Source organism: Nyctereutes procyonoides, unplaced genomic scaffold (assembly GCF_905146905.1).
Source record: "Nyctereutes procyonoides isolate TBG_1078 unplaced genomic scaffold, NYPRO_anot_genome, whole genome shotgun sequence".
In the NCBI taxonomy this organism is placed as follows: Eukaryota; Metazoa; Chordata; class Mammalia; order Carnivora; family Canidae; genus Nyctereutes; species Nyctereutes procyonoides.
Window position 1 is genome coordinate 2,864,304 of NW_026575129.1, and position 27,492 is coordinate 2,891,795.

Here is a 27,492-nt window from a genome sequence, read left to right on the forward strand (position 1 = left end):
ATTATAGTCCAAAGGATAAAGTATTCACAATCAAAACAGAAGTTGACAGCACTACCAACACAAATCTATTGTATTCAATCTGAATTTTAAAAGTAGAATTATGTAATTTTAAAAAAAGATTTTATTTATTTATTTAACAGAGAACAGCAGGCAGAGGGAGAGGAAGAAAAAGAAGGAGAAGTAGGCTCCCTGCTAAGCAAGGATCCCCGTGAAGGGCTTGATCCCAACACATTGGCATCATGACCTGAGTAAAAGGCAAAAGCTCTACCAACTGAGCCAACCAGGAGCACCATAGAATTAATTTGACTTTTAGTTTTCATATTTTCAACTATGACACTTAATAAATAAATAGCAAATGGAATAAAAATCTTGAATACAAAATCTGAGTTCCTTTTCAAAAACAAATTACACAGCCAACATCTATTGAGTTCTCACGTGACTGCCACTGTTTTAAGACCACCTGTTTCCTCAGTCTTTTATATAACACAAAAGCCTGAGAAAGTAGGCTCTACTGTTATTCCCACTTGATATATAAAGAAACTGGGGCACAAAGGGGTTCAGAAACTTGCCCAACATCTTACAGTCTGTTGGTGGTGGAACTATGACGGTAAGTCCAAGTCTGAATCCAGAGTTCACGTGGCTACTGGGCAGAGACAAAACAAGTAGCTACACAAGGAAAAATACCAGCCATGAAGGCAAAAAGGCTAGTTCTGGCCCTAGATAGATCATGTATATCAAGGAGACAAATAACTTCACATCAGTGGGCCTCATTTATTCATTAATCACATGAAGGGATTACTCTTTTGGCCTGGTTCTCCTGCCACACTGTACAATGGCTCCTTTATGGCCTTCTGAATCTTTTCTAAGAGCCAGTCTTTTCAGAAGAGGTCGAGGCTATTCTCTTGACAACTCCTGCACACATGCATGTGGGGCCTTTCCCTACCTCCTTAGATCTCTTGTTCTGTGGATAAGATGGCCAGAGTAGGAAGGTCTGCTATCATTTTTGTTACCCCTCCTGTAGGGTAGATGAGCCCAGGATTCTACCCTAATAAATAAAGTGGCTTTAGCACTGAGGGAAACATGCTCAACAGTGTCCTCTTGTCCTCTGACACTGTCCAGAGGGCTCTTTTAAAAACTGCTTTAAGATACTACTCCTGGAGGTAGGGTGAAATATAGAGAGATTCGGGAAAAAAGTTCTTATTTTATTTTATTTTATTTTATTTTATTTTATTTATTTATTCATAGAGACACAGCTAGAGAGAGAGGCAGAGACACACACAGGCAGAGGGAGAAGGAAGCACCATGCAGGGAGCTTGATGTGGGACTCAATCCCAGGTCTCCAGGATCACGCCCTGGGCTGCAGGCAGCGCTAAACCGCTGCGCCACCAGGGCTGCCCAGGAAAAAAGTTCTTGTTTAGCTTTCATTTTAGAATCACTAATGCACATTTAAGTCATCAAGTGCTTGGTCAGATTAATAAAACCCTGTTTCTTTTTCCACACATGGTTATCTCTCTTAAGTAAACAGCTCTCTTGAATATTTGGACAAAGAGATTTTAGGGATTCAGACCCTCCCTTTCCCTGATTTTGAAGCTGCTGTCAGCTATATTCTCCATCATTCACCTTCTTCTGGAGTAACTTGTACCTTCAATCCCTAATCATTTTTAGGATTCTGCATCTCAAACTATCTTGCATTGTTCTTCCTTGTCTTACCTTCAGACACTTCAACTTTCTCAGATACATTAAATAAATACTAATAACCCATTACCTTTTAATTCTCCAAAATTTCAAAATTTTGCTACAGAACTGTTATAGTTTTCTTGTAATTATTTGTGTTTTTTTTTTTTAAATATTTTTTTATTCATGAGAGACACACAGAGAGAGACAGAGACATAGGAAGAGGGAGGAGAAGCAGGCTCCATGCAGGGAGCCTGATGTGGGACTCAATCCCAGGACTCTAGGATCACGCCCTGGGCCGAAGGCAGACGCTCAACCACTGAGCCACTCAGGCGTCCCTCTTGTAATTATTTGAATCCCCCTTTGAATCATGTGCCCAATTTGTCCACTTCTGCTTTGTGTCTATATCTTATCAAAATCAAGAGGGGTAGGTGCCTGGGCCTGGGTGGCTCAGTTGGTTAAAGGTCCCATTCTTTATGTCCGCTCAGGTCATGATCTCAGGGTTGTGGGATCCAGCCCCATGGTGGGCCCTGCTCCTCCCCCAATTTGCGCATTCACACACACTCTCTAATGAATAAATAAATCTTAAAAAAAAAATCAGGATGGATTTTCTGCTTTATTGGCTTTCTAAAGTTTCAGATTTAAGATGCATTTATCAATTCCAACTATCTTTTTTTTGGTATTCTATTTTATAAAATCAACTTTGATCCCTTTTAGACTTTTATACTTTCATTGTTCTTACCAAATCCTTTTATTTCTGGTCTCTTTACATTAAAAATGGTAGTAGTAGCCACTTTAGCCACCTCCTACACATTTTAGAATAGTGTTTCATTTTCCTGTATTTTATACAAGGCTTGTATTTTCTTCTTTAAACCTTTTTTCACCTATAAGTGTATTTCCATCAACACTGGTCTGGTACCCTTTTAAATTATTTAATTCTAATTTTATTGCTTAAGGTTAAAACATATAAAATCTTTAAATTTTATGTCCAAGTACATTCCTGATTTTTTGAAATGTTTTATGAACACACCCATAAAAGTGGGTATTATCTGTTCGAGAGATAAAATTTTACCTATAGTACTGAATCAAGTATTTATTTTATTTTATAATACTCTTTGTCCTTACATCTATATCTTACTTAAAATCTGCTAAGTATATCTAATGTGAGAGAAGTATATTAAAGTCATCCACCAATTTCTCCTTGCATTGTTAACAGATTTTTTTAAATTTTTATTTATTTATGATAGTCACAGAGAGAGAGAGAGAGGCAGAGACACAGGCAGAGGGAGAAGCAGGCTCCATGCACCAGGAGCCCGATGTGGGATTCGATCCCGGGTCTCCAGGATCGCGCCCTGGGCCAAAGGCAGGCGCCAAACCGCTGCGCCACCCAGGGATCCCCAGATTTTTCCTTTATATATTTGGAAATATATATATTTCCTTTATATATTTATTTGGTTGCCATATTTTTGTATGCATGTAGTTTTATGCATCTGTTTCTTTGTAAATCGGGATTTTTCAATTTTATAATGTTCATTTTTGTTTTACTGCTTTTAATTTTAATCTACTTTCTTGTTCATATTCACTTAATATCTCTTTTCCTATCTTCTTTTTTCAATCTTTATCCCTTTGATTAAGGTGTTACAATTATAAATGGCTAACTTTCATTTTTCACTCCAATTTGAAAGTTTTTAAATGAGAGAATTAAGTCCATTCATATGTAGGGTAGGATGTACTTGATTTTTACTCTTCCATCTTACTTTATTTTAAAAATTTTATTATTTATCTTACATTTGTTTCTCTTTTCTCTCCCTTATGAATTTGAAATTCCTATCATACTTCCATATTCTACTAACAATTCACCTTCTGACAAAAACAAACAAAACAAAGGCTTTGCTATATAGATCTCTAGGAAGGTATTTTCTTGGCTAATATTTCAACAACTATTGTAGAGAAAGTCAATACAATAAAAAACTATCTTCTAGCTCCAGAAAAGGATATAGTCAAATGCAAAAAATCTTTCTTCTAGGACAGTATGAATTCTGTTGATATATATACAGTCTCATTCATAGTCAGAGGTTTTGTAAGCAGCTACATTCATCTCAAAGCCTGAATATTTCTTGTAGTTGCTTCTCTTTCTAACAAGATGAAAACAAGTTTACCTAGCACAAGTTTTAACTAAATTCTGCACAAGATGTTCAGGAATACAGACTTCCACCTTCCTATTTCCTTCTCATGATCAGACACACATTTTTCTGCCATTCCTCATAAACAAAGTATAACTATTTCCCCCACCAAAATTCACTGTTTTCACCAACATAATCTTTTTTCACCTTACCTTCACATACTTTCTGCTCCAATCTCATTCTACCCCTGGTTTTCTAAGATTGTTCAATATTTTTAGTTCCTGATTAGATTTTCCCTTGTATTGTGCATTCTTCATCAAGAGTTCTCAATTAGCACTTTTGTTAGATATTCTTAGACTATCCTTATAAATTCAATAATACGTGTATATATGTATGTGTGTATATATATGCATGTGTATACATTTATGCACATGTATGTATCCTTATTGTCTTCTATCTAGAGTTTCCCACTTTGATTCATTAGTTGTTGGTTAGAAAAGTAGTTCTTACTTACTAGAGGGAGGTATCATCTCCCTAAAAGGTACCTAAGTATGTGTAGGAATATCTGTGGTTCTTACAATGACTGAAATATCTGATATTTGATGCTTATTTCAGAGATGCTGGATGTTCATCTCAATGGACCTGAGGAAAAAGATCTCTCATCTCCTACCAAGAGATAACTGACAACATTAAACATCTGTTTCACATTTGGACAAACATGGACCATGTCGATCTAATACCCAATTTGTCAACGAATTCTAGGAAGCAAAAGGAAACAGTAATAAAATCATGGCCAGGTCAATGAGTAGGCAAGGAATTGAATATAAAAAAGAGACACTAGGGGATCCCTGGGTGGCTTAGCGGTTTGGCGCCTGCCTTCAGCCCAGGGCGTGATCCTGGAGTTCTGGGATCAAGTCCCACGTCAGGCTCCCTGCATGGAGCCTGCTTCTCCCTCTGCCTGTGTCTTTGCCTCTCTCTCTCTCTCTCTCTCTCTCTCTCTCTCTCTCTCTCTCTCTCATGAATAAATAATAAAATAAAATCTTTAAAAAAAAGAGAGAGAGAGAGAGAGAGATACTAGAAATGAAGAAATATAAAGCATGATACATTGGTTAAGAAAGCAGACTTAATAGCTATGTGACTCTGGGCAAGTTACTTAACCTTTCTGTGCTTTGGTTTTCTCATATGTAAAATGGGAATACTAATAGAATCTATCTTGCAAAGTTGTTTGTCTTCTTCAGACACATGAACTATAACCATGAGCATAATAGCTTACACTAAGCACTGTTCTATTAAGCACATTGATCACTGATTTCTCAAAATAGATCTGTGAAGTTATTATTACTACTGTCCCTATTTTACAGATGAGATAACTGGAGCACAGAAAGTCAAGTAAGTTGTAGGAGTTCAAAGCCAGTAGGGATGAAATATGAACCCAAGTGATCAGGTTTTCAGTCTTTTCTTTTTAACTGAATTAAGTCTGATATGTTATACTACATAAGTTTAGGGTACACAGTCTATTATTTTGATATTTACATATTGTTTTGAGTTGACTGAGTTTCATGTTCATTTTGGATATTAACCCCTTAACCAATATATGATTTGCAAAAATTCTCTCATTATGTAGGTCTTTTCATTTTGTTAATTGTCCCACCCCCAGGTGCCCCTGGTTAATTGCTTCTTTTGCTCTGCAGATTTGGGAGGCGATGTAGTCCCTTGTTAATTTTTGTTGATGTTGTTTGTGGTTTTGATGTCATACCCAAAAAGTCACTGCCAAAACTAATATTAATGAACTCCTTTCCCTATGTTTTCTTTTAGGAGTTTCATGGTATCAGGTCTTATATTTAAGTCTTTGACCCATTTTGAGTTAATTTTTGTGAGTGCAGTGAGACAGTGATCCAATTTCCTTGTTCTGCATGTGTTTCCCCAGCACTATTTGTTGAAAGACTATCCTTTCCCTGTTGGGTATTCTTGGCTCCCTTGTTGAATATTAGTTGACCATATATGCCAGGGTTTAATTTCAGGCTCTCTATTCTGTTCTGCTGGTTTTTCTGTCTATCTTTGTGCCAGTATAATATTGCTTCTATTACTATGGCTTTGTAGTATAGTTCAAATCAGGGAGTATGATACCTCCAGATTTGTTCTTTTCTCTCAGGATTGCTTTGGCTATTGGGGTCTTTTGCAGTTCCATACAAATTTTAGGATTGTTTCTTTTACTTCTGTGAAGAAGGACTTTTGTATTTTGATGGGGATCACATTAAATCTGTAGATGGCTTTGAGAAGTATGGCCATTTTAACAATATTTATCCTTTTGATCCATGAACATGGGTTGTCTTTACATTATACAGATCTTTACTTTCTTGTCAAAATTTACTTCCTACTCATTTTATTGTTTTGATGCTACTGTGGATGGAATGGTTTTATTTCTCTTTAGATGCTTTATCTGTGTAAAGGAATGTAACTGATGTTTCTATGTTAATTTTGTATCCCACCATATAACTGAAAACACTGATTAATTCCAATAGTATTTAGACTGACTTGGGATTTTCTATATATAGGATCATATCAGCCTATCCTTGCATTGCTCCTGATCTTAGGGGAAATAGTTTCCAATTTTTCTTTACTATCAGAATCTTAGCTGTAGGTGTGTCATACACAACCCTCCTTATGTTGAGGTATGTTCCTTCTACAACCAATCCGTTAAGGGTTTTTATCATGAAAGGATGTCGTATTTTGTCAAATGCTTTTTCCTGACTCTATCCAGATAATCACGTGATTTTTGTCTTTCACCTTATTGAAGTGATGTACTGAATTTATTGATTTGTGTATAAATCCCATTTGGTCATGGTGTAAATCCTTTTAAAGTGTTCTTGAATTTGGTTTGCTAATATTTTGCTGAAATTTTTCCCATCTATATTCATCAGGGATAAAAGTCTACAGTTTTCTTTTGGTATCAAAGTAACGCTGGCCTTGCAGAATAGGTTTGGAAGTGTTTCCCCCCACTCAATGTTTTGGAAGAGTTTGAGGAGGATTAGTATTAATTTCTTCTTTAAATGTTTGGTAGAATTCTGCAGTGAAGTGCTTCAGTTGTGGACAATTCTATGTCAAGAATTATTTTTTATTATTGATTCAATCTCTTTGTTATTGTTCTCAAATTTTCTTTCTTTCTGATTCACTCTTGATAGGTTGTGTATTTCTAGAAATGGCATTCACTTCTTCTAGATTATGTAAGTTGTTGACATATAATTTAGAGTAGTCTCATAATTCTATGTATTTCTGTATCAGTTATCTCCTCTTTCATTTCTAATTTTATTTTTTCTTTCTTTCCCTTAGTCTAGCTAAAGGTTTGTCAGTTTTTTCAAAGAATCAGCTCTTAGTTTTACTGATCCCATATATGCAGTTCTTTGAGATGTAAAGTTAGGTTGTTTTTTGAGATCTTTCTAATTTCTTAGTATGTGTATTTATTGCTATGAATTTTTCTCTCAAAACTGCTTTTGCTGCACACCAGAATATTTGATATGTTTTCATTTTCACTTATTTCAAGACCATTTTTTTCTTTTGATTTCCTCTTTGACTTAATGGTTTAGAAGAGTGTGATTTAGCTTCCACATATTTGTACATCCATCCTTTCACTTTCCTCTTATTTTTGATTTCTAGATTCTGACCACTGCTGTGATCAGAAAAGACAGTTGGTATGATTTTAAACTTACTAAATTTGCTAATATCAAATCTACTGTCTTAATCCCTATACCTCTCATACACAGTCCCTGAGAAGTCCTGGCTTTAATAATTAGAATCAATAATAAGAGTAGATATAAAGATAAAGGAACTATGGTGCGAGATATGGTGGGAGCTCAGATGCCAACAGACTCCTGTGAGTCTTATTCTTAGCTTTAAGATAAACATACAACTGCCCTGGAGGCTTTATTAACACCCTGAGGGAAAGAAAATTTTGCCAGCAGCAATTATTAAAAATTGGTCCTGACACAGACTCCTCACCTTGCCTTAAATCATAACAACATGGGTGCCTGGGTGGTTCAGTCAGTTAAATGTCTGCCTTCGTTTGAGGTCATGATCCCAGGGTCCTGGAATTGAGCCCCGCCTGGGGCTCCTTGCTCAGTGGGGAGTCTGCTTCTCCCTCTCCCCGGCCCCCTACTCTCTCTCTCAAATAAATAAAATCTTTAAAAGAAACTCCACACGAATATAATCCCTCCGAACAGATTTAGAGTATACATTACCTCATCTTCAAAGAAGAAAATAATATATTTTTCCCCTAAACTACAACTCTGTTATAGAACATTAGTTTTAAACCTTAACCAACATTGGGAAAAAAAAAAAAAAAACTTCAATCAAGATTGAAAGGACAGACATAGTGAAGGGCAAACACAATGGAGGTTTTTTGTTGTTGTTGTTGTTTTTTTTAAGATTTTATTTATTTACTCATGAGAGACATAGAAAAAGAGAGGAAGAGACACAGGCAGAGGGAGAAGCAGACTCTATGCAAGGAGCCTGACGTGGGACTCGATCCTGTGACTCCAGGATCATGCCCTGGGCTGAAGGCAGGCCCTAAACCGCTGAGCCATCTAGGGAGATAATGGAGAGGAGTTTGAAGAAAAACCAGAAAGAAGCCATGGAAAATGTTTCCAAAAGGGAAGAAGCAATTTAAGAACATTCAATTTTATTGAATTTTATTCAATTTTATTGAATTTTATTTTATTCTTATAAGAACTTATTTTATTCAATTGTGAAGTCAAATGCTAACAAAAGACCATGAAGGACATCAACAGTAAATTTTCCACTGAAGACAGTCAATGACCCTGGAAAGTGAGTATCAGTGGAGTCAAAATCAGACTGAGATAGACTGAGGAGTTTGAAAACTGGAAATAAAATTGGAAAGAGAGAAAGAAATAGGACCTAAATAATAATGACAGCAAACACTTATGTAGTACCACTAGGTGCCAGGAAATATTCTTAAGAGCATTAATATCATTAATTAATTATTAATATGCCAGGAAATATTAAGAGCATTAATATCATTAATTAATATAATTAATATCATACATTAATATCAACTAATGTAGTATGCACAAAATATTAGGTTTGTTTTTACTATCACCACTTTAAGATGGGAAAAGTATGGAGGTGTTTTTTTTTAATTTATATTTTTATTTTTAAGGTATGGAGATTTTGGGCACCTGAGTGGCTCAGTGGTTGAGCATCTGCCTTTGGCTCAGGATGTGATCCCAGATCCTGGGATCAAGTCCCACATCACAGTCTCCAATGGGAGCCTGCTTCTCCTATGTCTCTGCCTCTTTCTCTGTGTATCTCATGAATAAATAAAATCTTTTTTAAAAAATAAAGTATGGAGATTTTAATGTAAAAACAGAGCTGGAAAGTGGTAGAAAAAAGATTAATATTTATTTTTAATTTAATTTTTTAAGCAGAATTTCACATTTATGGAAAAGCTGAGAGAATAAAAAGAACGTTTGTACTCTTCACCCAGATTCCTCAAATGTCATCATTTTACTACACTTGCTTTTGGTTTTCTATATATGCACAGATATTTTGTTTTCTAAATTGATAAAAATTGAGGATTTATCCTTAAACATCAAAATACTTTATTGTAAACTTTGTAATAAAAGGAATGTTCTTACATTGCTACAGTAAAGTGATTTAAAAATTAGGAATTTTAAACACTGAGGCAATAAATACTATTACCTAATCTACAGATTTTGAGATTTTGCCAATTAGTCCTATCAAATCCCACCAAATCCATTACAGAAAAAGAAAATCCAAATTTATGTGTTGCATAGAGTTATCATATCCTTTTAATCTCTTTTTTTCTTTGGCATTTTAAAGAGTACAAGCCAGTTATTTCACAGTATACCCTCACTTGGGTTTGTCTCATGTTTCACCTTGATTATATTTAAGCCATTCACTTTTGGCAAGAAGTCAACAGACCTGAGGTTAAGTTCTATTCACTATATCATATCAGAAGGTATTTGATCCTATTGCTGGCAATGTAAACTATGTTCATTTGGTTCAGGTAGCATCTGCTAGGTTTCTCCATCGTAAATCAAAAGTCACTAATTTATGCTTTGAAATGTTATATACTTTGAAACTGTACAAATAACCTCTGGCTACTCAAACTTTCACCCCTACTTTTTAGCATTTGTTAATGATTCTTACCTCAATCATTATTGTGATGGTATGCAAATGGTAATATTCTAGTTCCATCATTCCTGCTACATTTATTAGTTTTGCATTGTAAGAAAGAGCTTACCTTTCTCCCTCATTCATTCATTCATTCATTCATTCATTCATTCCACTGTGGCCTCAAGAGATTCTTACCCTATTCATTAGGCCATAATCCTTTTACTACAATTTATTTTGTTTTCCAAATTGGCCACTGGGAGCCCCTTCAAGCTGGCTTTTGTGTCTTTCTGACACATCTCTATCATTCTGTGAACATTTCCTTGCTTTTTTAGCCCAACAAGAAGTTGCAGTATCTTTTCCTTTCTTTGCCCTAGCTTTAAAATCAGCCATTTCTCTAAGTAGACCTGGTTCCTTTGAGGGGTGAATGCAATTTAAAAACCAAGGTCTACCAAAAAGAATGCAGTACTACATTTTAGAACATGCACAAACCTTGAAAACATGGTAAGTTAAAGAAGCCAGACAAAAAAGGCCACTTGACATATGATTCTATTTATATGAAACATCCAGAATAAGCAAATCCATAAAGACAAAGTAGATTAGTGGTTGTTAAGGGCTAGAGAAAGGGAAGGATCAGTTTGAGCCACAGGATTCTTTTACTGGAATGATAAAAATGTACAGGAATTACATAGTATTGATGGTTGCACAACCTTATGAATATACCAACAACTGTTAAATTATGTGAGTGAATATTATGGTATAAAATTTCTCAATTAAAAAAAAAAACAAGATCTAGGCACTAGATGTGCTTATTTGTATTTGGTATTATTGCATGCAGGCCCTCTCCAAGAAATAGATGTTTGTATATATTGAGTAATATTTGCATTCATATGTGCACACTTAAATGTGTGTGGACACACATTCATGCATTTATACACTCACACATCTCGAATATAAAACCCATGAAGGAAACGAACTAGGGGTGGTGGAGGGGGAGGAGGGCGGGGGGTGGGGGTGAATGGGTGACGGGCACTGAGGGGGACACTTGACAGGATGAGCACTGGGTGTTATTCTGTATGTTGGTAAATTGAACACCAATAAAAATTAATTTAATAAAAAAAATAAAACCCATGAAGTTCACATTGATATCTCCATTTCCAATCTAACACTACAGCATTTATTGCATTTCAATTTGTAATTCCCTTCCACAACAGTGTAAAATCTTAGAACCATAATTTGAATCCAAACAGTTAAGCTCTCTTAGCCAGTAGACTTTAAGATGTCCATTTATTTTAACACTATTATTGACTAAAATCCAGTTAAAATTCAGGAAAGACCTATTAATTGGTACTCACAGTTATACTGTCCAAGAGTTTAGCCATATGTTTAATAATTTCACCATGTTGTGCAGGTTGCATTTGCAGTAATTTCTTAATAACAACCACACTTTCAGCAACAACTATTTCTGGAAAAGATAGAAATTATTCATATTAGATATGTGTAATGCAATTTAAATGTAATATCCTTGGTAAAATATGAATTTAAATTAGCAACATATTCTACATGTTTCAAATGACTAGGTGAGAACTATAACTACAAGTATATTTCCAAATGTTGGGGGTGAACATTTCTTAAGCAGAAGATTATACTTTAATTTCTAACTTGTGTTGTTACCTCCTAGTTTCTAATATTCCTTTCCAATGCCTGGATCCTTGAGTCAGAAGAGCCAAGGGAGGGCGGATAGATTTTGCTGCTCACCAAACTAAAAAAATTTCCGTAAGTGGTATGTACAAAATACGAGTACTAAGGATCATCATCTGTTGTGAATCATTAATAGTAAGAAAGGTGTTACTATAGAAATAGTCTGACTTCAGAGCCAGAATTAGTACACTTATGTGCTGGATTCTCTCCATTTGCCTGGTGAATCCACTCTCTGACTTTCCTGACCCACTCTGTGTCCTTAGAGGTTGATCTCTGCAGATTGCATCAAACTCCCTTGTCCCTAGCTTCCAGCTATGTTTAGCTAATAGGAAGCACCAGCAGATCAAAGGGCAGAAGGAGATCGTATTTACTATCCTGGATCTCTCTACTGCCAGGTCTACCTGGTAGTGTATGCATTCATCTATTGATAGTTTCAGTTCTTCTGGAATGGCTCTCACCTGCTGAGTCTGGTAATTGCTCCCACTCCTCACACCCCTTCCCTTCAATTCTAGATATGATAAAGGGGTTTCACACTGTCACTAGCCTGTTAGTCCCAGAGTATTACATCATACCTTCTTGGTTTCTCTTAATCCTGCCCATACCTTATAAATAGTTCCTTTGTTAAATTCTCTTCAATCATCCTTTTTAAGTGTACCATCTGTTTCTTGCCAGGGCCTTAACTAATATAGTAATTGGTCCTAGGAGTGGCTCCAAGGAAGCAGATCCTGAAACTGGGATTCTGGGATTGAGTTATCACACTGAAGTTGCTAATCACTGGTCCAGAATTACATTTTTGATGGAACCAGCAGAGAATTGTAATCCAATTAGCCAGAGCACCTAAACTTATGTATGGAATAAATCTTATATAAACAATTATCAATGCTACTGATGTCAAATAAGTAAGTCAACAATGCCTTTATTTATTATTTTGACATTTTTTTTTATTAATAGGGCTTCATGGACATTAAGAGACTCCCCTGGCATATAACAAATAAACAAAGGTTTATTTTTAATATTATAATGGAAGTACCATGATTTGTGTTATTATTTTCTCTGAAATATATCTTATCTAGCTCCCTTTAAGAATACATGTAAAATTTTTATGATTCTAATCATTAAACATACATTTTTTCAAACTGTACCTCTTTCTCCAGAAGGTTAAATGAAGGTTATATGCTTTAGTTTATGGTATGATAAATTTCTTTCTCTTCTACAGTAACATATAGTAGGTACCTTATCCTCATGATTTTAAAGATGAAGAGAGGAAATGCACTAGATTTACATGACTTTGTCCAGAATTCAGAATGTACCATTCATCTCTAAACTCTAAGAGGCGCAACTATTTACTTACACAAAGACCACCACTTTGACCTTTGATGAAAACAAAGATTAAGATCCTGACTTTCTCAAACTTATACTCTAGTAAGAAAAATTAAAAGTAATGAATATGCAAAGTAGAATATGGTAAATGTGATTTTAAGAAACCAGAGTATTTTTTATTTTTAAAACATATTATTGCAAAACAAGACCAAGAAAAAAATATTGCATTACTTTAATTATACACGAGAGATAGGATTAGCTATAGTTAAAATATATATTTAGCATCATTTATCCTTTGATGCTATACCCTCTCCTATTGTTGTTATAAATTACCACAAATGTAGTGGCTTCAAACAACACAAATTTAGCATCACACACTTCTAGAGTCAGAAGCTAACAGTTTAACCTTTATGGGGCTAAAAGCAAGATATCAACATGACTACGTCTCTACAGAGGTTCTAAGAGAAAATCCACTCTTTACCTTTTCCAGCTTCTACAGGCTGTCCATATTCATCGGCTCAAGGCCCCATTCTGGCAATGGTATCGCTCCAAGCTCTGCTTCAGACATGACTTTCTTAACCTCCCTCCTTCCCTTAAGGACCCTTCTGGTCTCCATCTCAAGAATCTTAATCATATCTGCAAAGTCCCTTCTGCCATGGAATGTGGCATATTCATAGGTTCTGAACATAAGGACCTGGACATCTCTGGCAGGAGTCCTATTCGGCCTCACCCGTGTGCCTTCTCATCCCTTCATGTAATCCTCCCCTACTTTTCCTTTATGATATTCCCTATTTTTCAGAGACCACAGGACTGTGGTGCTGCTCTACCAGAAGCAAAAAATGATTCTGTATTCTGGACCTTTCCTGGCTTCTGCCTTGTCCTTAACAAAACCTCATGGTCCTTACTCTAAGATGGATAGCCCAATTTTTAAAATTTAATTTCATTTTGGTACGAACACCTAACATGAGATCTACCCTCATAACAAAATTTAGTTACATTAATGTTGACTATAGGTATAATATTGTACAGCAAATCTCTAGAGCTTATTCAACTTGCTTAAATGAAACATTATGTTTTCTGTTTAATAATTCCCTGGGTTCCCTTTTCCTCCACCATTGGCTACTTGCATTCCACTCTCTAATTCTATGAATTTGACTATTTTAGGTTTCTCACACAAAGTGGAATCATTCAATATTTGGCTTTTTGTGGCAGGTTTATTTCACCTAGCATTGTCTTCAAGGTTACTATGGTCTACTATTATCCTCATTTTACAAATGAAGAATCTGAAGCACAGGGAGATTGAGTAATTTATTCAAGACAGCATTAACTTTCAAACACAGGTAGTGTAGTTCTGCATGTTAGCGGATAGCTCACAACAGAGTAAGTGGTCAATACACAGAACTATAATACACTTGCTTTATATTACTGTCTCCTTTCATTAGACTGTTAACTCTGTAAATGCAGGAACCTTTTATAGGCTGAATGAGTATCTTATTTAGCTATTCAACATATACTAATTACCCCCAATGTATTCCAGTTCTCAATAAATATTTGTTGAATTATGTAAAACTAAATGAAACAACAACAAAAATAGTCCTCTGCCCCAATCCTTTTAGTTTACAATTGACGGTAAGGTTATTCAGACAAGCAAATTTTGCTAATAGGTTACCAGAAGTAAATTACCTTAGACAATTAAATTATCCTAAGCCAGATGAAATGCAGATATGCAATTTCTCATAAAGGTCCTTGAGAAATTTGTCAAATTAATCTTAGATAGTGATACCAAACTATTTTAGGCAAGCTTCAAGTCTGCCTAGAAAAGTCCTCTCCGTGTCAAAGGAGAAGTCAGTGACATTAAAAACAAACAAACAAACAAAAAAAAAAACCCCTACAGATCTAAAAAGAATGTGTTAAATATATGGAAAAAACAATGGAGTCTAACTGCTGTCCCTAAGGTTTTAAGATACATTATCTGAACAGATGATGAGATATTTGTATTAATATCAAAAATCACAGATCCTTAGAACCTCAAAAGACTATATAGATTTTAAAGAAACTGAGACCTCATTCTTGACACCTATTCCTAAAAGCAGATCTTTTAATAGAAGAAAGGAACTCTGTTGGACAACTCTGTTGTCCGGATTGGTCATTTTAAAGTTAAAAATATTATTACTTTCTCTAATATTACTGATTTTAACATAAATATTCTCCTTACATTTTTTTTTAAGATTTTATTTATTTGAGAGGCAACATGAGTGGGGGGAGAAGCAGAGGGACAAAGGAAAGCTGACAACCCACTGAGCAGGGAGCCCTCCATGGGGCTTGAGGGGCTCAATCTCAGGACCCTAGGATCATGACCTGAGCCGAAGGCAGATGCTTAACTGATTGAGCTACCCAGGCGCCCCTGTTTTACCACTTCTTTTTTTTTAGATTTATTTATTTATGATAGACATAGAGAAGCAGAGACACAGGCAGAGGGAGAAGCAGGCTCCACACGAGGAGCCCGATGTGGGACTCGATCCCGGGACTCCAGGATTGCGCCCTGGGCCAAAGGCAGGCGCTTAACCGTTGAGCCACCCAGGGATCCCCCCGTTTTACCACTTTTAATGAGGTTTTCGAACTACAAAAGTATAGCACATATGAAAAAGAATTAAGAACGAGACACTATAGAGGCTAATGATGATTATGCAACCAAAATATGGACAATTTAAGTTTCTAAAATATTCAAACTGCAGGGAAAAAGGCCATTGTTATAATGACGGTTTTGATTTACCAAAAACAAAATCCTAAACATCAAAATAACAGAGTTTAAATTAGTAAATCTTCCTACTTTTAAGAGTGAATATAGATTATATTAGTCTCCCATAATCTAATTATAAAACAATCTACTCTTCCCTTCAAAGAACTACTAGGGTAGAATATTCATCTTTTAAATCAAAGTCAATAAAAAATACTTTCAAGAAATTTACAAAGCTGAAGTAGAGATAATTGCTTTAAAATCCACAACTTGAAAATTTCACATGAGAAAAAATGGTCAAAAACTAGAATTCAGAAACCTTAAATAATATACTTTGTATTTAAAAGAACCACTGAGTATACTAACTAGCTTGCAGTACTTTTCATATGCAACTAAATTTTAAAATAATTACCCTGGTAAATCTTGGTTCATAATCCCTAATGTTCTGGAAATATTTTTCCAAGAAATGTGTCATATACAATCAAGAAGAAAGTTATTAAGATACAGGAAATAAAACATGTTTTTCAACTCACATTTTAATGTGTGACACAGAAATAGAGACAAAAGGGATGAGAAGTAGATATAGGTAAAATGAATGCCATTTAGCATCCTAATCTTCTCTAGTTACATTTTATAGTAAACTTTAAAAAAAAATCTATTTCCTTGAAATGTTTGTTGCAACCTATTTAGTATTAATACTGAATGTAGAAAAATGTTCTACCCATCTTATTACCTTAAGTTTACATGGTTCAAGTTTATATTTTTATATTCACAGTAAAAAATCACTCCTAATTGGGCAAAATTTTGTTTCGGTTTGTTTTCATTAGAAATGCTTATCACAATGGCATAGTTTTCTAAAGAGATCTACATTTGAGAATTCATAATTAGGGATAACAGTTATTGTAGTGAAAAACAAAACAATATAAATGTAAAATGATCAATTTCTTATGTTTCAACTTGTGCTATGTTGTATATGCCTAAATATGACATAATTATACTAGTATTCCACAAATAACTTCAATGATTTTACACAGAAAATTGAGCTTTTCCTAAAAAATGTTTTAATCAAATATACAATTATAATAAAAATTCTATACATAAATTATTATAAAGGTGAAAGTTGACCAATATTTATCTTTCCCCAAATGGCTTTACTTGCTCTAAAGCCATACCACAGAAATAACTGACATTTTACGACAGAACAGTATGACATCTAGATTATACATTTCACTGGTTATCACCTACCCAGTTTTACAAAATGTTTACGTGTTGTTTGGCTTAAAAACACGAAGTTGTTTCAAACGGATGATTTTTAAATTAAGTTTCATATTGAATATAAAATCATTAGATGAGTTTCTGGAAAAAAACCTTTGAAGGTACATAATAAACATTCTTTTTTTGATCTAGCCACTTCTCCATGTTATATGCCTTTTAGCCATTTGCCTGCTTTTAGCACCCTCTGCAGGTGAACCAATATAAATACGTGACTTACATGTCATTAAAAGCAGCAAAATAGAACCTTTGTAGAAAGGGTATAATGAAGGTGACTGAAATGTAAAGAAATAAACAAATTATACTTTCTTAGTTCTATTTTGGAAAAATACTGTAAGTTTATTATCTGATTTACTAAAACAAGACAAAAGTGTGCATGTATGTCTTTGTATTTCAAAGATCATATGCTACTCTCATCATGACCATGCTACTGACATACAGGAAACACTAAAATGCAATGTTGAAAACATTACAATTTGAAGATCATGCCAAGAATATCCAAATGATAAATTACTTGCAAATAAAATTAAATCGTCAACTTACCATCTCTGTTGGACAAGAGACATACCAGGCCACTGAGGCATGTGTCAGTGACTTCTGAGATGTTGGTTGCACATCTGCCTATCGTTTGAATAGTGGCTGCTGCAAACTGTTTATCCTGGCTTTTCACATAGGTCTAAAAAATATCATTTCAATTAGTTTATACTTTGGTAATATCAAGTAAACAAAAAGATATTAAGCTTTGTAAAAAAAACAAATTTTATAATATGAATATTCTCATTTATATGCACAACAGGTCCAAATGATGACTTAGCTTAATTTAATTTTGTTTTTTTACTTAAAGAATGTGCCTATAGAAGAGGCACATTTTCAAGCCAGGTTCATTCACCTGTGGCCACAGAGGCTTGTGACTCCAAAACAGATAGTAGGGAGCAGTCACCCAAAGACAGCAATTAGTTTAAGTGCAAGGTTGAAAGAGATGATGAGAACTCTCTCTTTGGAGGTTTCAGTTCATTTAACCAGCAGCATCTGTGAATCTATGAAAAAAAGGGTTGCTTTTTCAGAGACACTAAATCTAAAGTTAGGAGAAGATGAAATGGACAAAAATACTATGACAAATATTTTCAAAATGGTATCTGAATGGTAGTAAAACTATAATAGCTACAATAAGCAGTATTCCAATAGACTTTTAAAATACTCAGTTTGTAACAAAATACCAGACTTTTGAAATAGATTTTCTTTAAAAGAATGTTTTAAAAACATATTGTAAACTATGTATTTATATAAACTTAAAAAGAAATCACTGACTTAATAACAACAGGAAGTTAAAAGATCTTCACAAAATTTACTATAGCTGTAAAGAATTTCAATTTGATTATAACTTTCCTTATTTATTTTTTTTAAGATTTTATTTATTTATTCATGACAGACAGAGAGAGAAAGGCAGAGGCACAGGCAGAGGGAGAAGCAGGCTCCATGGAGGGAGCCCGACGTGGGACTTGATCCCGGATCTCTAGGATCACACCCCGGCCGGAAGGCAGAGCTAAACTGCTGGGCCACCGGGCTGCCCTAACTTTCCTAATTTAAAAAGAGCTTTTATTGTTTATAGAAATGAACATGCTTTATGTGTATAAAATATAATATATATTTATATATTACAATGTATGTAAACAAAATTTAAAATCCCATTTTCAACTGAATTTTTATTTATTTATTTTTTAGAAATAACCTTTCCTCTCCATGTGCAGCTCAGTCTCAATCTGAAATCAAGCATCACATGCTTTATTGACTAAGCCAACCAGGCAACCCTCAACTGAAATTTTTTAAAAAAAGATTCTGAACCTAAAATGAGAAGTACGTAATGTAGAATTAACACTATGGTTAGTTAACATACCAAAGAGGATGTATATTTAAATGGTGCCAAAATGACAAATGGAAGAAAAAATCTAAGAACATCTAAAACCTATGGATTTTGTTTGTGAAAGCAGTACCAAGAATAGGATTAAATACTGAAGAAAAAAATTAAATTCTCTTAGATCCATGTAGGAAAGATCAATTGTATTTAAACCACTTTCAAGCTGATGACCTAATTTCCTCAATTAAAAAATATATGTCTTGGGACACCTGGGTGGCTCAGCGGTTGGGCAGCTACCTTCAGCTCAGGTCGTGATCCCAGGATCTGGGATTAAGTCCAACATCAGGCTCCTGCTAAGAGCCTGCTTCTCCCTCTGCATATGTTTCTAACTCTCTCTCTCTCTCTCTCTCATGAAAAAATAAATAAATCTTAAAAAAAATAAACATAAAAAATATGTGACTTTAGGAAAACTCTGTTTTACTCAAAAAGTTTTAAGTAAGCTGGTCATACCTATAAACGTAACCCATAAACCACACAAATAAGGCACAAATGCTGACAGTGATAAAAGTAGATACATAAAAAAAGAATATACTAGAAAGTCTAACTAAATGATGGACTTTATTAAAAATCCTAATATTAGATGAAGTGGCTAGACACCAATATTTTGAAATAGGTCCAGTGTGTCACCTCTGTAAAACTAAACAATGCTATAAAATTGCCTGAGATGCACCACCTACATCCCCAGTAAACTTAACATAGCAGGAAGCTGATAGCAAAAGGACACCCAAATAGTTTACGTACAATAAGAAAAGAGACAAATAGAAAGACTGAGACAAAAACTAAAAAACTTTAAAAAAAAAAAAAAGCAAATTTATAAAAATGAAATAGAAATCAAACCCAATTAATGTTCTCTAGGTATATATTACTTGACAAGAACTTGAGATACTGTATTTTCTGGCATATATAAATAAAAGATGACTGGGTATCCAAAACATTCTAATTTATTTTTTAAAAATTTTTTATTTGCGGGGGAGGAGCAAAGGGAGAAGGAAAGAGAATCTTTTTTTTTTTTTAATTTATTTATTCATGACAGAGAGAGAGAGAGAAGAGGCAAGACACAGGCAGAGGGAGAAGCAGGCTCCATACAGGGAGCCTGACGCGGGACTCGATCCCAGGTCTCCAGGATCACACCTCAGGCTGCAGGCGGCACTAAACCACTGCGCCACCGGGGCTGCCCAGGAAAGAGAATCTTAAGCAGGCTCCACACCCAATACAGAACCCAACTTGGGGCTCAATCTCACAACCCTGAGATCATGACCTTAGCTGAAATCAAAAGCTGCATGTTTAACCAACTAAGTCACCTAGGCACCCTAAAACATCCTAAGTTTACAAGGAATACTTCTAGAAAAATATATAGCATAAAAGTACAGTAATCCAGTTATAAAATTATAAATTATAGGCATGCTATAATATTCTACTACTCCTGTTAAAAGTATAAGGTCCCCCAGTTAAAAAAATACAATATTTATGTAGCTAAAAGGAAATTTAATATAGGTATATAGGAGGATAATGGCAACAAAATAAATAAAATCCATACAAGTGGAGAGTTGACAAAAATTGATTTGTGTGTAGCATGTGGTATATTTTTACTAAGAAAACTGCTGATGAGATACACAATTCGTAATATTAATATTAGGTTTTCTATTGCTATCGTTAACCACTAAGTGTCCAGAGCTGACCCCTCCATCTTAAAGGGCATATACTCATGAGGTAATTGTTGAATAATACTTTTTAAAGGGTGCATAGCTGGGAGGCATCCCATCCATAGCATTAATGGTTTTAAAAAGTACAAAACAAAAACAATGATAAAAAAAAAACATCATGACAGGAGCAATTTGGACACTATCTAAAAGAGTGATGGGTCAATTAAACAGGACAACCAGATAAGAAGTGAAACCATTTTCAGAATGCAGAATATGGAATGGACTAGTGATAATGACAGCACAGAGATATGGAATCCTTCCCAATAACATAATTTAAAGATAAAAAAGTAGAGTTATAAACTACTCCTTCAAATTCTATGAAAACATGAAAGGGACTACTATTTCATTTCCCTTAAAATTTAAATTTGTAGTTAATGTTTATGTGTAGATATTTATAAATTTCTTTTCTCAATCTTGTCCCAAATCACTGTTTTATTTAACACACTTGCCTACTTGTGAATTGAGAAAGATGTATAGTTCACTGTACACTAAACAAATGTTTTAGAAGTTATTTTATAATTAGCACTGTATACAAACCTGAAATTCTCGAAGCAGAGTTGATATGTTGGCTTCATTTGCCAAGTTTGTCAAAATTTCAAGCTACAGTAGAAAAAAAGAGATAGTAACATTGTAAAACACAAATAAAAAGGATTAATTTAATAAAGACCAGGCATTTCACAGAAAGGTAATTTTTGTTTTTATTTTTATTTATTTATTTGACAGACAGAACAAGACGGAAAGAGAGAACAAGCAGGGGGAGCAGCAGAGGGAGAGGGAGAATCAGACTCCCCACTGAGCAGGGAGGCCAATGCAGGGCTGGATCCCAGGATCCCAGGATCATTACCTGAGCTGAGCTGACGGCAGACACTTAACCAACTGAGCCACCCAGGTGCCAACCTGCAATCGACCAATCGATCAATCTATCTATTAATTTAATTTGATAGAGAATTTTTGTTTTTAAAAGAAGTCACATTGTTACAAATGTTGTGAGGCATTATACCCTTCTGGTGAAGTTTGTCTTCCTACATTTCCAAATAGAGAACAGGTAATTATGTAATGCTTAAAAACAATTAGGAAAAAGAGAATCCTACATCTTCCCTGTTTGTCCCAACTTTACAATTTATATCTAATTAAACAATTTAAGGTAGTTTGGCACTTTTATTCCTTTATTAACAAAGTTAGAAAACAACTTGCCCACCATGTAATACTCTGTTTTCCAAATACCAATTAATTCTTTTGACTGATTTGTTCTCATTCATTCTACCATTCCAAACACTTGGACATTTTAATTTCTTCTTCTGGATTCACAGTTGTAAGAATATGCAACTGAAAGTCCATCTCTTGGACTCCTGGGGCTCAATGGTTGGCTGAACACCTGCCTTTGGGTCAGGGTGTGATTCTGGGGTTCCAGGATCGAGTCCCACACTGGGCTCCCCATAGGGAGCCGGCTTTTCCCTCTGCCTCTGTCTCTGCCTCTTTCTGTGTGTCTCTCATGAATAAATAAACAAAAATAAAATAAAAGACTATCTCCAATAGGCTCACTTAAAAAGTTTCAGTTCTTTCTTGTAAAAAATATTCAAATAATCTGAAGGAAAGCAAGAAAAAAGAAAAAAGGAACAGAGAACAGATGGGACAAATATAAAACAAAACATAAGGTGTGTGTGTGTGTATACAGTCATATTAGTAATTACATTAAAAATAAATGATCTAAACACTCCAATTAAAAGGGATAAATTGTAGAAGTTCTTTATATATTTCGAGTACTAGTCATTTTTTAGATATATGTACTGGGAATATTTTTTCTCAGATTATAGCTATACTTTGCATTTTATTTTGAAGAAAACATTTTCATTGTACAATTTTTAAAAAACAATCTTAAATATATAGAAAGGGTAAAAAAAAAAAACTATTTTGATCTGAATCATTTGAGAGTTGCCAATGTGACACCACATCATCCCCAAATGCTTTTGTGTATATTCCCTACAGCAAGGACATTGTCCTATAGAACACAACAGAACCAAGAAAAACAAGAAATTAACACTGATACATACATGCATGCGGTCATCACTCCCATTTAAGTTTCACTAATTATCTCAATCATATATAATAAAGGGATCTACTTCATTATCACACATTATGTTCAGTTTTATCTTTAGTCTCCTTTTGTCTGAAAGCTTCTCAATCTTTCTTTTACCTTTACAAGCTTGACATTTTTGATAACTGCAAACCAATTATTTTCCAAAATATCCTACAATGTGGAGATATATTCTATTTTCTTAGGATTACATGCAGTTTCCATGTGAATAACCAATCATTCCATCCATATACATGGATCCAACCAATAACCAATCATTCCATCCATATACATGGATCTGTTTCCATGCTTTCAATTCTATACTATTTATTTTTCTAAGTATCATATTAATTTTCACATCTTTATATCTCTAACTATGTTCTATAATGTAGTTATTACTCCCTGAACACTCTTTTATAATCTGTTAGCATTAACTGTTTCTTTCTCCTATTCCCAAATCCACATCCTATTCAATCTACCAACCAAAACAAAAAAGTTCACAAAAATATTTTTTTAAGGATCCACTCAAGCATCATCCTTCCATAAGTCTTCCATAAATCCTAAAGAATTAAACCCCTCTTTCTGTTCTGCCCAGTACTCAAATCTCTGTATCACTTAACAAACACATAGTACTAAAATTATCTATTTACACGTCTGTCTCCTTCAGTATACAATGGGTTATTCAAGGTGCAGGGAGTATGTATAAGCTTTGTATTATTAGGATGCAGCATAGTAACTGGATATAATAATAAAGTTTAGAAAGTATAAGGAAAATCCCTAAATGTGTTTTTTAAAAAGTAGGTGTCCATTTTGCAGATGCTAGAAGCTTTAGTAGTATCTTCAAAGTAAAGATGTACTAAAGGTACCAGAAAAATAAAAGCATGCATACCTTCAGTATTTTGATCATAGTTGGATCAGTTGACCTAACATAGAAACTCTTCAGATAAGGTTCAAACATACCCTAGATTATAAAAATAAATATATAAGTACATTTATAGTACTAATACATTCATTTCTCTCTTGAATTATATGTTCGCAACATACATACCTTTCTCTGAATTGACATAGTTGCTATATTCTGTAGGACAATATACTGCACCTCCCTAAAAATTAAAGGAGATTTTTCATTGGATATGTTTTCCAATTAAGTGCCCTTATGTAAACAGTATATTAAACAACCAAAGAAATCAGCAATAAGTTTTATATTGAATTCAAATATAATATTAAAAAGTTTCAGGTAAATCTTAGATATTTAAAAAATAAATAAATCTTAGATATTTATGTCTTCTTTTTAAACATACTTTTCCTATAAACTACTAATAAATAAGATTTGATTCATCATGAGGAAAAGTTAAAATCTCTTTTACAATTCTGTGTTCCTAAGATGTAAAAGCCTATACTATAGCTGCTCTGAACATACTCAAGGAAGTATTCTTAGGGCTAATGGAATAAACATGACCATACAATTAATATAAACTCTTAATTAGATGCTCATTGTGTCAGTTCTGGCCACTGTGATAAGAAAGATAAAAAAAAAAAAAAAGTCCTGTTATTTTATGTCCAAATATATTAAGAAATGAAGGTAGAACTGGATCTAGTACAAAGCTTCATGTGAAACATACATTCCAGATCCTTCTGATAACTTTTGAACTAGCTACAGAAAAGAAAAATTACTGAACTGATAAAAAGGAAAAGAATAACTATGTATAAAGACATAGGAAAGAATAGGAACACAAAGGATCTCATAATGACAAAAGTCAGTCTAGAGTTAAGCAGTTAGTGGTACTATAAAGACAAAAAGAAACATGCATCTTCCCCCCACCCCAACTCTATTAGCAAAAGTAAGCACTCAATTAAAAAAATTTTATATTTAAAGTAACTAATTACAACAAAATACTCAGGGTAAGCTAAAGAACTGAAACTATGTTATAATTTTTAAAACACGGAAAACAAAACAACCACAAAAATCTGATCTTAAACTTTGCCAAAATATTTTCAATCCCTTTGGGCTTGAGTTTAAAAGAAATTTTATACTTAACATGAACTTAGAGATAAAGAGATAAATCGTATAAAAGGCTTTTATGATGATCCCTTAAGTATGAAACCTTATAGACAGAACACAGAATCATGTAATAAATGTCTGAAAGACAGATTAATTTGTTCAAACATTACTTTTAAAGGAATACAAAAGGAAAAACAAAATCAAGTCCTACCTATTACTATGAAGTAAACGCACTAGTGATTTAGAAATAATGCCAACTTCAGATTTTGGTGATATGTGCCAATACAGCTGTGCAACTGCCATAACCACCTAAAAGGTAAAGCAAGAAAACAGTAAGAACTATGAACATGGGAGCACTCTACAGTTTCAAAGTACATTCCTCTTACATATATTGCTTTATTAACTCCTATAAAATTCCTGTGAAGTAAGATGAATATGTTGCTGCCCTTCCAAGCAGGCTGAACAGTGTCCTCCCAAGAATTCATATCTACTCTCAGAACGTGACCTTACTTGGAGATAAGAGTCTTTGCAGATATTACTAAGGTAAAGATGGAGATGAGATCACACTGGATTAGGGTAGGCCCTAAATCCAATGAGCGTCCTTATAAAAGACAGAAAAGAACACACAGAGCCGTGAAGAGAAAATGTAAAGGTGGAGGCAGTGACTGGAGTGATGAATCTGTAAGCCAATGAATGCAGAACTGCTGGCAACCACTATAAACTAGCAAAAAGTAGTTGCTTCCTTAAAGCCAACAAAAGTAATCAACCCTTTGATGCCTTGATTTTGGACTTTCAGCTTCCTACAAAGTATGAAAATAAATTTCTGCTGTTTTAATTCACCTGATCTATGGTAATTTGTTATGACAGCCCCAGGAAACTAACACATCCTCAAAAAAAAGAAAAGAAGTGTTATCAGAAAAAGGATGTTAAATGAACTACACAAACTCTATCAGCCAGTATATAGCAAAGCTTTACATAGCACTCCAAATCCCAAACTCTTAATAGTGTTGCTGTTGCTTTGAGATTGGGAATATTTTAAAAGTTGTAAGCATATCTTTCCAACTGAAGCCCAGAAGTAACAAGTAAGCTGAAAATTTAAAAAATTAGTACATTAAAATTATAATTAAATGACCTCTGTTAAAACAATCCCTCTAAAATAGCAGCATTTGAAATAATCTTTTTTTCCAAAATGCAGAACTTTAAAACTAGTCTTTTCTTCAAAACCATTGTAAGAGTGATAAGAACTTCTGTCATAAAATTTAGGAGTACTGTTTCCTCGACATACCTCTATACTTAGATTCAAAGATCAAAAGACCAAACTGAAACACTATCCAATTCAACCTGTGACAAATGCAGAGATAGAGCTACACTAGTTCTATCATCTTGACTTTAGTTCAGAAAATATATTAATATTACCTTCTGCTTGTTCTATAAAGTTCTAACAAATATATGGTGGGAGTTTTACATATGCTTAAAGAGTATGCGATACCTGAGGGTGCTTGAGATAAAAGGAGTTCCTTCCAAAACTAACAAGCATTAAAAAAATTTTTTTTTATTCTATATATTTAAGAAACTTAAAAAAAAATACAGTTCACAGAGTCCTAAATTTACTATTCTTGGCACCTTGCTGCACTATTTTTTACAAGGATGATTTATAGCTTTCAGATACTACTTGAGAATTAGAGAAATGTAAGGATATTTTATTTAACTGTGATCCACAAATACACAGTAATTACAGAACAAATCTCTTGAATTTAAAATCTTATAAAATAAGGGTGCCTGGGTGACTCTACCTGCCTTCAGCTCAGATCATAATTCTGGGGTCCTGGGATTGAGCCCCACATTGGGCTCCCTGCTCAGCAGGAAGTCTGCTTTTCCCTCTACCACCCCCACCCACCGCCCTCATGCTCTCTCTCTCTCTCTCTCTTGCTTTCTCTCAATAAAATTTTTTTAAATGAAAGCTGAAACTTAACCATAATGTATTTTAAAGAAATTAAACATTTTTCTATTAAAAATAGTCCAGTGCTACTGGCAAAGAGGTAAACTGTACTTTCTATTTGTCACTTTTTAAGATTCTAGATGGCTCTCAGTATGTCATCTCTTCTAATAGATTAATTAGGGCACTCCTTCAAACCCACAGGAGGTACATACTTTCCTTTTTCCCTAGTATTTACAAATCTAAAAGTTTAAAGTTTTTTCAAAAACTGGAATTTGAGGGCAGCTCCAGTGGCTTAGCGATTTAGTGCTGCCTCTGGCCCAGGGTGTGATCCTGAAGACCCGGGGATCAAGTCCCACGTCGGGCTCCCCGCATGGGGCCTGCTTCTCCCTCTGCCTGTCTCTGTCTCTCTCTGTCTCTCTCTCTCTCTTTCTAATAAATAAAAATCTTTTAAAAAATCATAATAAAAAAATAACTAGAATTCGAAATTTATAGTCTAATTTGTAAAAGCCAAAAGCTCCCATATCATCAAAGTCCAAAATGACTAAAATATACAAACAGACCTTCTACAGTTAAATTATGAGCATTCACGATAAAGTATATCCTATAAGCCATCTTTTATTCCTAACTACTCATACCACTGTCACCTTATCCACACTGTTAGAATAGCCTCCCAACATTCTGCTGCCAATGTCCCTTATCTCCAACTCAATCTACACAGCACTGATGAACTAAGCTTCCTGAAAAAAATTCTCAGTCTCTCCTTTAACTATTAGTAAAGCTAAAACAAGGAAATCTACTTAAAATCCTTCAAGTCAACCTTTATATGTATCTAGCAGCATCATATTAGCAGGATACCAAAATATATTGGAACAGAAAGTAAAC

The 27,492-nt window shown here is 34.3% G+C and overlaps 1 protein-coding gene across 2 annotated transcripts in view; it reads right to left on the bottom strand.

Annotated features, from left to right (window-relative positions):
- The window catches only part of AP3B1 (adaptor related protein complex 3 subunit beta 1), a 263,801-nt gene that overhangs the window by 123,618 nt on the left and 112,691 nt on the right, over positions 1-27,492 (bottom strand). For both annotated transcript variants that reach the window (XM_055342262.1, XM_055342261.1), the window contains exons 9-14: positions 24,883-24,980; positions 23,718-23,772; positions 23,559-23,630; positions 21,133-21,195; positions 17,521-17,653; positions 11,303-11,412 (exon numbers count right to left, since the gene is read on the bottom strand). In XM_055342262.1, coding sequence (XP_055198237.1) covers positions 11,303-11,412; positions 17,521-17,653; positions 21,133-21,195; positions 23,559-23,630; positions 23,718-23,772; positions 24,883-24,980 — 531 coding nt within the window. The remainder of the gene's footprint in view (positions 1-11,302; positions 11,413-17,520; positions 17,654-21,132; positions 21,196-23,558; positions 23,631-23,717; positions 23,773-24,882; positions 24,981-27,492) is intronic.